Raw genomic sequence first — 12,407 nt, forward strand, 5'->3', positions numbered from 1 at the left:
ACAGGTACTGTTCCTATCCATCATCATTTTACCCAACAAGGATCCCCTGGCACGGTCCCTGTGGGCACTCAGGATGTTTGTGCACCCATGGATGTTTGGGCAGGAGGTGAGGACACACAAGCCTGGGGCAGTGCAGCTCCTCTGGACACTTCCCATACCCCAGAGGAGCAGGGGCTGCTCCTGCTTGGTAGGGCCAGACTGAAATTCTTCCATCACTCCATGTAAAAATCTGTATTGATTCTCACAGCTTCAGGCTAGCAACAAAAAAATCAAGTTTTCAGGCCTAGCAACAGAGCTGGTCCCACAAGCATCCTTCTGCCTCTGCAATGCACAGCAAGGGGTTAATCACACGTGCAGATGCAAATGTCACTGACTACACCGACACAACCATTGATTTTAACCCAAAATCTATATTAGGCACCTTAAAGGTTCAGTGCCAATTTTATTTGAAAGAAACATTCAAGCACTGATTTCTGAATGGCCATAATTATTTCTATCCAAAATCTCCACTTTTCACACGTCACAGAAGTGGTCGTACAAATACACTACAGCTTCCAGTACCATCTCCAGCTGGGGATGCTCACAGTGTATTTAAATTCCCAGCTAACTACTAGATGGCACAGAAAGCACAGAACCCAGTCCTAACTGCAGCCTTATGCAGAGAAAAATGCCACAGAGAAAAAAGTTGCAAAATCTGACAGATTTCTCTGTCTGAAAACGTATCGTCATCAGAAATAACTTTTGCCATGAAAACCACCAGGAAACTCAGAACTTGAAAACGTGGATGTGGTTGTCACAAGATGTTAAATATGCAGAAGAAATATAATAAATACAGTTAATTGTTAAACACCTCATGAAAAAGAAGATATGTTTCAAAATAACAGTGCTATTTGTCCATGAAACGTCTAACAGATTTACAAGGAAAGAAAAAAATAGAGGGTATTTAACTTCATATTTGTTATTTAAAACTCATGCCAAAGTATGTTCAGATAACCGCACCTAACCACATCGATTTCCAATTAACCGAAGGGGAGGTATTTAGTATCTGGCAAATCCACATAAATAACTTATGGTAAGAATCCCGGCTTTTCCTCCGGGATCTAACAACACCCCCCCAGCCGATTCCCGTCTACTTTCCGCAATTCAGCACACGCAAACCTCGATTTCCCAACCGGAGACAGCCGCGGCGCCAACTCCGCGCTCGCCAAGTTCACGGCAGCGCAGCGCCGGGACGGGCGGCGGGGACCCGGCACCCGCGGCGCTCCCGGGGCACCCCCGGCGCCGGGAATACCGCAACCAACCCGGGATCCATGCCCTCGCCCTCCCGGCGGCGCTGCCCGGGAAAACTCCCGCTGCCCCCGGCACAAAGAGCCGCATCCCCCGAGCCGCGGGCAGGATGCGACCGGCGCTGCCCCCGGCGCTGCGCTGGCGCAGCCCCCGCCCAGCGGCCGCCCGGGGGTGCGGTGCAAAAATAATTATTAAAATAAATAAATAAATAAATATCAACCATCGTGGCTCAGGACGGTGCGCAGGGACGGGGCAGCGCGCCGGGTACAGAGCATCCATCCGTTCATCCATCTCCCCATCCCGCCCTCCATCCATCCGCCCACACGCCCACCTTGCATCCCGCCGCCGGCTCCACACCGGAATCCGCCGCCACCGCCGCCGCCGCTGCTGAAAATACGGGGCAGGCGGGCGGACCAATGGGGGCGGAGAGCGCCGCGCCCGCAGCCAATGGCGGGCGCCCACCGCCGGCGTCCAGCCAATCAGAGCGCAGCTCATTAGGCGGCGGCGGCCGGGAGCGGCGGGGGCGGGGAGCGCCTCTGCCCGCTCCTCGCCCGCCCCCCGCGATTAATTCTTTTCCTCCCTTTTTCCTCTATATTTTCCTTCCCCACCCCGCCTTCTTTTTCCCCACCCTTTTTCTTACTTGTTTTTTTCTTCTTTCTGTTCTCTCCCTTTCTCTCGCTCCCCCCTTTTAACTTCCCTCTGCCCTTCTTGATTAGGGCAGGGCCTTTTCCCGGATTTTCTATGTAGTCCCCCCACTGTACATTAATTATAGAGACCAAAAACTTGGGGAACACCCCAGGAACTCGTTCTGTTTTATGTGGAAGGATGCCCTTGCCTAAATCACGACGGTTTTCTGGGAAGCACCAGCGAGTAATATTTTCGAGAATCCAAAAAGATGAGGGGATATAAACCACTATAACTGCTCCAGCCAAAATCTGAGCTCAGCCCCTGGTTTTGGCATGGCACACAGGCTCTGTGCATGCCTTCAAAAAGCTCCCAGGATGCAGAACCAGCCTTCAAAAATAACAAAACGAAACCAGCAGATGTTTCAACCACACAGCTCCACTCCAGCATGCAAAGCTGCTTAATCTGTATCACCGCTGCGAAATTCTTAGCAAAGTTTCCTATTCAAGTCAAACAATTGTGGCTATAATTTGCTTTGCTAAAATATATGGAATCAACAGGCTGTTTTAAAAAATTCAAATTCATTAACATTCATTCTTGAAAATAAACTTTTCAATCAACAGAACTCATGATTGCTTTATATTACAGCAGGAAACTAACTACTGTAGAAGAGGGAGATAAAAATGCCTCAGAATTTTCTTCTGTTTTTCCGTTCTGGTGACTCTAATAATTTCTAAGTTCAGAGCGAACTCAAACAGTGACAACGCCTGTGCCTTCTATTTCTGATGTTGTGCTCTTTCTGATCTCACCCCCAGCATTTAAAATCACTAAATTGTATTTGCTCAAAGCCCTTGCCTGAGCAGACCACGTTATGAATATATTCCCAGAGTTTGGCTAATACAGGATAATACACGCTGTGAAGTGATAAACCCGATATCAACCCAAGTCTTGATAATTTACAGGAGAAAGCTTTTCTTTTGCAGATCAAGAGAGGTTTTTTCCTAAGGTGCCCTGAGAGCCAAGAACATTGTGACGCTACGAAGTGCTGACAGGCAACCAATAACTGTGACAAATTATACATTCATGGCATCTGCAACAATCGATAAACTGACTCACCAAATTAATAAAATATAGATCACAAAGCATACATTTTTATTAAAGAATCATTTCATGATAACCAAGTAATGTGGGTGCTTCCAAGCATAAGATTAAATTACATGCTGAGCAAATCTGGCATTTTGTGATAAACTACGAGAATAGTCTTTGCAACAGCAACTGAGGAAGAACATTGCTGACATAGCCTGTAAACATGTTTTATAAAGCACAACCGAAAGTAACCAAAAAAAAACAACAAACAAACAAACAACAAAACAACCAAACCCCAGAGTGAAGTGGTGGCTAGGGAATTCACTACCATATCTGCAATAATTACTTTCTAAACTTCTCCTTGTTTTGTAATTTACTCCTTCAAATATGATGCTGATTTTGGTGTTAAAAGTAATAAAACCAGATTACCTACATAGGGAAATATTTACACCAAATTAATTCCTTATCTAGTCAGACTTCAGCAGTTATTGCTGGAGTATGCAAAGATTTTTAGCACATTTAGGATGACAGCAAGTGTACTGAAATACTCTTAAGTACTCAGAGCAAGTGTCTTAACCTGATAGACTGACCCTGCTGGTCATAATTTTGTGCCTGCTGAATAACTCTTAAGTTTAGAGAGCTTGCATGAACTTAGGAACACAATATATCCCACTGAATTTGAAGGTCTTATTCTTTACACATGGGAAAGTGTTTTCCCATGGATATTCATGAATATTACGGATCTTCATCCCTACTGAGGAATGCAGTGAGAAGAGGTATCCCAGCCTCCTGGAAAGGAGTTGAAGAAGTTCTTCCTTTCTCAGGGAGGAAGATGGAGCATCTCTTATGGCAAAGGCTTCCCTACTGGGAAGAACACACTTAGGCACCTCCTCAGTGTCCACTGTCTGTGTTGGGTTATTCCTGCACAGCTCTGAATCATGTCCGAAATGAAGAATTTAAAATAATGGTATCACGTTTATTAAAGTTTACAATTATTAGTTCCTGAAACTGCTTAATATTTGGTCTCTCCAGGCTAACTACGCCATACCAACTGCATTAGAAGGCTGTCCTAAATTAGTCTTAATCCTCTACAATGCCAGATAACATGGTGCTTTCAGGGTATCTTCACATGATTGAGGTCTTGTCAGATCTTCCAAATATTTATTTTATAGCAAAATACCCAGCATTTCCTGGAAGCAGGCTTTCATACTTTTGAGTATTTTATGTCCATAATGTTTAGCCACTTCCTCAACTTCCACAGATTTCCTAGCTAAACACATGATATGTGCTGTTTGTCATCCTTTTTTCTAGCTAATAAATAATGGAATCTTAATTCTGAACTGCTGTCATGAAACGAAAATCAAATACAGCCTAAGTGATACAAAAACAATATTTGTTTTATACTAGATTCATTATTAACTTAATTCTTTCTTAAACAAATGACATTTAATAGTACATTAAACACATAAACAGGAACATATTCGAAGTTATAATCCCATCAGCTCCTTCTCATGACATTCATCTTCTCAAAGGCAATATCCACAATTCAATCTAATCATTTGTTGAACATTGTTAAGTTAATAAACAGACATGGTTCCTTAAAAAACAGCTTACTACTTAAATAAGCTGCTGCCTTCCCTAGCTGTGGCAACATAGATCATTAAAAAAAAAATGAAAAAATCTATTCTCTGGCATATTATTAGCAACCAGAAATTTATTATGTTATTTTCTTTCAAAACTAAGTATCTTTATTTAGAAAACATACATACATATCCCCACTTACAGACAACCATTTATCTAAATATTTTACAAGCGTTCTGCATGGTGATCACTTCATTTACTAAGAAAATACCCACACTGCTGTGAATCTTTTCAGTCCCCAAAACGTGCCTACAGATAGCAGCAGTGCATATTTTAGAGAAGCAGCAAACAGGACCAGCTTCAGAATTACACCCACCACCCTCCACATAAGATGAGGCGAGAGCATTTTCTCTTGCCATAAATTACCACTCCCTTCTATCAGCAATTATTTAACTTTCAAAAATAGCTGCAACGAGACAAATTATGAGCTATAATTACGCAAATTTATCCCTGATATTAAGACTGCATACATGCAGATATGTATATCTAATCTGCTCTAAAATGTGCTATGTTAAGTATTATAATCAAATATACCAGGGCGTCTTTATCTCATCACCCAATGACAACATCTCTGTGCTAAACATCTGTGAGCCATTCCAGTGGCCAACAATGCCCATTATTACTTTTTCATCTGGTTCCAGTCACTCAGTCCTGGTACATTTTCTTCTATACCTTCCTTCTTCCCAGATGAGTGCAGGGACCTAAGTCCACAGGAGTCAAAGGAGCTACCAGCCTCACTTCTAGGAGGGAAAAAAATAAATATATCTGTATGTATCTGTGTATAGATCTATGTATCACTGAAGGCAACACAGAAGCTGTGTCAGGTCAGAAGTCCATACTCTGGAAATAGCTAAAGGCTGGAAGTATTAGAAATACCATGCATTGTTGGCCTGCTTTTGCTTTCTGTTTCATACTGGACCTTGGGCTAGAGGGCACTTTATGGCCTGACCCAGTTCAATAATCATTTCATTAAGCACTTCAAGACTAAATTGCATCATTCTTTTCTTGGAAACTGGAATTATTGAATATCTTAAGTTACTCAATTAAAAGCAAGTTAAAATTTGTCTACTTCTGCACTACCAGTCTGACTCCAAGCAAGCACCTCCCACATTGTCAGAGGCCTTGACAGACCACTGTCTCTCCAAAAGTACAAACATTTCTGATAAATCTCTATCATGCTGTGAAGTGCTGCCCTCAAGACAGCTGCATTTATCCTGTCTGTACATCCAGTTATCACAGAATGGTTTGGGTTGGGAGAGATCTTAAAGATCATCCAGCTCCAACCTTCTGCTGTGAGCAGGGGCACCTTCCACTTGACCGGGCTGCTCCTGTCCCCATCCAACCTGGACTTGAAGATTTCCAGGGATGGGGCAGCCACAGCTTCTCTGGTCAATCTGTGCCAGGGCCTCACCACTGTCACAGGGAAGAATTTCTTTCTTATATCTCACCTAACCCTGCCCTCTGCCAGTCTGAAGCCATTCCCTCTTGTCCTGTCTCTCCATGCCCTTGTCAAAAGCCCCTCTGCATGTCTCATGTCACTCACTCCCTTTAGGTTCTGGAAGATGCCCTCTCAGCTGTCTCCATAGCAGAGGTGCTCCAGCCCTCTGAGCATCTTCATGGCCTCCTCTGGATTTGCTCCAACAGATGCACAAACTTCTTATTTTGAGGCCCCAGAGCAGGACTCAGTAACTCCAGCTGGGGTCTCGTGGCTTCACCTTCAGCCATGCCCAAAGCAGCCCCAGCTGGGTGAGGGCAGGGAGGGCACACAGGAAGCAGCACCACGGGCAGGTCTTGGTTGGGGGCCAGGCAATCTCTGTGTTCTCAGTCATCTGAGCATTTCTTTCACTCACCTATTAAACTGTCAAATCTACAACATTTATTATGCAGTTACCATCACAAAACAATGAACTCTGGTTATTATTTTCTTGGTTAAGCCTTTCTTTTCTTTGCACTCTTGTAGGGCATTAGAAGTCCCAGATTTGTAGGATCTATTCTTTGCAGAGAAACTTAAAAAAAAAGATCAGAACCCAATAGAGTTTTTTTTCTCCACATTTGTTTTCAATGGTGATAGAATAAATTGCTCCACTAAAAAGCCTTGATACTTTCTGTTTTAAAGCACAAGAACAAACGCTATTTTTAAAGTCAAAATGTGTTATAATGATAGGGTTGGGGTTTGGGGTGGGGTTGTTTTTTGTGGTTTTTTTGGAAGAGTAAAAATCTATTTTTTTCAGTTACAGTGAAAATTCTGAATGCATATTCACATCATTTTGCAAAACTGTCAACACTAGATACACACTTCTTTCTTTGAACTATCTCCCTGTGTTGCAACCCTCATCTAAATTTGAAAATATTTTGGTAAACATAGCTGATGTTTCATGGGTGCAATTTTGAGACCATAAGGAATTTAAGAAAACAGTTGATACTGCATTAAAATCTAAAATTGGCTTTTAAGAATCCATGAGCTTTCTCAAATTGGCAACTATTAAGAAAAACATCCAGAAATGAGTTTCTGTAGCTAATCTACTTTCTCCTTGATTTTCTTCCCTGGAGCATTGTTTTGGAACTTTTGAGCTCCTTCTGAAGGATATCTGGACATTGTTTTTGTGGTGACATATTTTATACATTACTTAATATGTTCTTCTCTTATTATTACACGTTAAGCCTACATATCAAGGTAATTGTATCACAACATTTATCCCAACAGGCTTTTACTTCCAGAGCTGGTTGTCCCAAGTATAGTTTTAACATCCACACTTTGCCCAGATAAATTAAATTGTTTGAATAGAGCATTATGAGCACTAGAGGCATAATACATTTCTTAGGAGCACAGGTCTGAGATTTCCCTTGGGATGTTATAGGAGTGATATAAAATAAATACTTTCATGAACTTAGATTTCCATATTAAGAAATTCCCTGTCTTGTTTTGGGGTTTTTTGTTGCCACCACTCTCCTTGGAAAGCTGTGGTGGACTTTGGGGGCTCTGCTCATCAGGAATCCTTTTCCAGAATTCAACCTCCATTGATTCAGCAGCTGTTTGTACCATTTTTTTTCCTCTGCAGCCACTGGCTTTCAGTTTTTTTCCTCTTGCTCCACACAGTATCTAAAGATGAATATATTCCTCATGTGTCTCTGAGATGACAGCCTCTTCACCTTACTCATTAAACTGTTCAGAAATGATGAACTCATACTGATAGAGCAGATTATTCTGTTCACTTGTTTTTATGCATATCACAGGGGCTGCTAAAGCAAATCCCACGATCATCCAAGTACTATTTATCTATAATGAGAATCTTGTTGCAAGTTTCTATTTTACAAAACTCTGCTATTACTCACTTACAAGAGATGACCTTTGATTTTATATTTTGAATTTGATTCTACTTCTATTAGCCCAGCGTACAACGTAATCTCTGTTATTTCTATATCATATCCTGATTCCTTGTTATATTTAGGATGCCTTCCAATTTAGCCATTAGCACAGCCCCTCTGCTCATGCCAGACAATCCATGTGAAGCAAGCCAAGCTCAATACTCCTCTGGTAAACTCTCCTGCAACACCATGCCTTTTAGAAAAAAATTCTTTCCTTCTGAATAACACCTGCTGATGAATTTCTGCGGGAAGAAATAGTTCTTTAGCCCAGTTTTCCAGCAGCAACCACTCCATTCTCATTCTATCCATCGTTCTGCTGAGAGTTAAGACACACAGAATGAAGCTGTGCCTCCAGTTGTTTACACAAGGGCTGCCTGTGGACTCTGCCACATCATTATTCAGCAGATGGTCCTGAGTGACGTGTCCTGGCTCCAGATCTTGGACAACGCTGGGCATGTACTGAGGGATCGCCTTCTGTGGTTGGAGTCACGCTCGGGCTTGGTGGATGCTTTACTCCAACAACCAAGGTCTCACTGACCTTCAAGAGGCCGCCAAAACCCAAACCTCAGCTTGTTTCTTCACTCCTGGTAGCTCATAAGGTAGAAGCCTATAATTCTTAGCAGCAGTAAATACTAATTTTTATGACTCTTGAATTAATTCACAATAAGCTCCACAGTATTCCATAAAACACACAAGTGCTGAGGGCTGTGCTGAAGCTTTTTTTTTTAACAACAGATAATGTCTGGATTTTGAAACACTGTGGTGGTTTAGAAATGAAGGGTGAAGTCTCCTACAGAGAGGTGAAAGGAGCTGCCCTGCACACCACACGGCTGCCTTTGGCACACCAGAGTCCTCAGAACCTCTGAAAGAAACGGTCCTGCCAAAAACTACTACTGCTTACGCAGGTTTAACCATTTTCAGAAGCGCTGCCAATACCAAGGCATCAACCCAGAATCTTTGTCTGTACCTGTCTTCCCTATCCCCAGAACAATCAAACAGTATTGTTAAATCACTCGGTATCTTAGAGCAGTCCAGGACTACCCTGGAGGCACTGAACCCAAATCCCTCTTCCAAAGGGATCCTCCTTGGCTTCAGCGGGGATACAGACCTCTGGCCAAAAGGGTGGGATTTCTGCAGAGGTGCCAGGAAGCTGAGGATCTCTCTCTCTCCCTCTCTGCTGAGTGAGGTGTGCCACACGAAACGCCGCGTTTTAATTATGCAATTACACAGAACTGAACGACCCAGCTCTGGAGTTCTGCAGACACAACCCTGCTCCTGGCACCACCTCCCTCAGCGGTTAAACTCTGAAGCCTCGTGCAGGGAGAGAAGTTTTCTCAAACCCTTCCAAGAACATCAATAAGGCAGTCCTAGTCATGAACTTCATTCAGCCTCGTGCTCATTAAATCACAGCTGTTTCCCCTTGATGCTGTGTGAGATCAGACATCACTGAACCTGCCTCTGTGTGTGTACACAAATATGCTTTTCTCTTTGTTTTGCAAAACAAACTCCTAACAGAAAAGTGTTTATATTAAAACTAACTGGAATTAAATGCCAATTAACAGTTAATAATACTCTTAAGATAACATTTCAGATCTATTTAATCCCATAATAAACTGACTGCAGAGCTGACTTTGGTTAGGTTTCAGCTCTTGTTTTGACCTAGAAAGAAACTACCAGTTGATTAAAAAACCTAAATTACCTTAAGCATGAGCACCTCAATTGAAAATGCTCCCAAACTTCCCTACCTTCTCACAAAGAGGCCAACATACCTCAGTTCCCTTGCCCACCTTCTCATCACAGCTCTGCGTGCATGAAGAAGGTTTTTGGAGGTTTTACACATACTTATTAATTACCCCTTTAAGAAAAGAAAATGGACTTTTTCCTTACTTCTCTATCCCTTCATAAATTCTTTGGATCACAGATGAACAGAACATATTAAGCCTACGTGGAATGACAATACTGTTCAATTTGGATGATATAAACCTATTTTTCACTGAAAGGAGTATGTTTGTTTTCAAAGCTGTCTGAAATACAGACAACAACCCACTAAGTGAAGGTAGAAAACTAGGTAAAATATACACAAACTAACATCATTCATTGCATTTTGTGCCCATATTCTCTTTAGAATGAGACTTCTTCTTGCAGCCCCTCTTGCAACAGGAGCAAGAATTGAGCAGTTTTGAGGGTTAAATCAGAAACAACGGCTTAACATTTACTTTTATATTTGTCTTTTCCTATATGTCTTTTTTGAACGGTTTAATACCCTTCAGAAGCTCAAAAAATGGTTCTGTCAACAAAAAAACAAACAAACAAACAAAAAAACCAAAAAAACAAAAAAACAAAAAAAGGCTTAACCATTTTTAGAAGTACTGGCAATACTAAGGCCTCAAACCAGATATTTGCCAATACTTGAGGCTTCTTTCTGTGAAGAAAAAAAGCTCTGTAATTCTCCAGAAAAGCAGCAACTGATCCTGTAGTGAAGGCTGAACTCTACGATACCCTGACACATCCTATTTCAGTTCTTTGCTAAAATGCATTGAATAATACATAATGGAAAAATACAAGTGTTGCAACTTAATCTGGGCTGCAAATCCCTGCTCCAGACACCCATCTCTCCATCCCCCAAGTGAACATAGAATTGACAGATGAGGAAGAACAGCTTCCATTGCATACTTGTAACACTTTTGAGTCACTAATAATGCTTAGATTACTTGAACAAAACTACTTTTTATTTAATCACAGAATAAAAACTCAATGCAGTTTAGAAAAGGAAAAACTGTGAGTAATTTAACAAGGTAGCAAAGTTCCCTGCAGCAGTCCTTGGCATGGACAGCACTTAAAAATGGGTGAAAAGCTACAGCCATTCAAGGAGAAACTAGTTTCATCTTGTTTGAAGTAGAAATTCCCTACACCAACTCAGCAAATATCCTCATACCTTCAATAACCCAAACACTTGAAGCCAAAGTAACAGAGCAAACAAATATTTTCAACAATATTTCTTCATTTTGTAGCATTGTCATGACTGAGGCACCCAGATTTTTCTGGGTAGCACTAGGAAGTATTGTTTCCTATTTTGCAGCAGTGAAGAATCTAGGAAGAAAATTTTAATCCCATGAGAAGGTCCACATAACTTTTCTCCAAATATATAAACTTCACCAAATATACAGTTTTATCCTGTGTACTTGCCCTACACAGCCATTTAAACAGTCATCTAATCATATAAAGTCTTGGATATGACAGAATAAGAAAGGAGGAGTCATAAAAAAAAATAATCATATTTAACACTAAGATATGCACAAAATTAAAAAGGTAAAGAATTGATTAATGACAGGGATGATTATGTAAGAATAAAAATTAATAATTGAAAGGCATACAATTATTTTAAAAAATCTTTGCAGAGCATCATATAGTACCAAAGTCTTCCCAAACTGACATCCACAGTGCCTTGATAAGTACCTTATCCATTCTCTTAAATCCAGGACTAATACACTTCCTACTATAAATACTTCAAATATCCATAAATAACAGCATTGCTGTCAGTGATGACAGAATACCATCAATATACAAAATATGGATTTTTATTTCCATTATGAAGTATTATGAGTATTATGTCTAAATAATTGTGTCTAGAAAGACTGGACTTAAGTCTTTTCTTTTTTAAAAAGACAAAATGGGTGCAATGAGGAAAGAAAAAAAAATCTATATCCCAATATTTAAGACCTGTCATTTGCTTATACAGCTACAGATAAATCAAGGGATACTAAAAATGTCAGAAGTTAAGCTAGCCCCCTCATTTTCCTCAAACCAGGTTTAGCCAAGTTCTCATTTTAAAATTGTTCAGTTACTCCCTCTGCTGAGTGCAGTATATTTTTAATCTGACATTTCCCCCACCCCCACAAGAGGAAATCCCATCACCAAAAGGGTAAACTCATTCTAGAGGAAGCGACTGTATCTGAAAAGACCAAACTGTCCTTTTGGTCCACTGGGCTTTTAGGGTGAGGAAGAGTGAAACACCTAGAATTTACAGCATCAGTAAACAAAAACAACTGAGGTCTACATTAAATGGCTCACTAGAGCATGTAACATTGTTGAGAAATGGGATTTTAGGGCGAAACAGAGGAGTAGATTTTCCGTATTTGAAGAGTCGACCAAAAGGGATGGTGGAACAAGAACAGAAAGTCACAGCATGAGGCAATAGGAATGTTACATGAAAATATTTGAGGTTTAATATTCTAATTTGCAATTTTTTATTAATTAGATATTGTTACACTGAAAATATCTGCTTAAAATTTTCTTTTGTACAGTTGAAGCTCTTAAAGAAGAAGAAAGAGAGGGGAGAGAATTGTATGTCAGAAAAGGAGACTAAGAATACAGAGCCTGTGTTAAAGATAATATCTGTGGTC

At 40.8% G+C, this 12,407-nt stretch overlaps 1 protein-coding gene across 4 annotated transcripts in view; it reads right to left on the minus strand.

The window, feature by feature from the left end:
- CTBP1 (C-terminal binding protein 1) overlaps nucleotides 1-12,407 on the minus strand; it is a 235,914-nt gene that overhangs the window by 149,035 nt on the left and 74,472 nt on the right. Inside the window, exon 1 of one of the 4 annotated variants that reach the window (XM_014261931.2) lies at nucleotides 1,619-1,674. The exons of the other annotated variants lie outside the window; for them this stretch is intronic. Within the exon in view, the coding sequence (XP_014117406.1) occupies nucleotides 1,619-1,625 (7 nt within the window). The 5' untranslated portion in view covers nucleotides 1,626-1,674. Of the gene's footprint in view, nucleotides 1-1,618; nucleotides 1,675-12,407 lie in introns of those variants that run through there. 4 annotated transcript variants of the gene reach the window in all.

Source organism: Pseudopodoces humilis, chromosome 6, assembly GCF_049639895.1.
Source record: "Pseudopodoces humilis isolate 2021_Gansu_Grassland_sample_001 chromosome 6, ASM4963989v1, whole genome shotgun sequence".
In the NCBI taxonomy this organism is placed as follows: Eukaryota; Metazoa; Chordata; class Aves; order Passeriformes; family Paridae; genus Pseudopodoces; species Pseudopodoces humilis.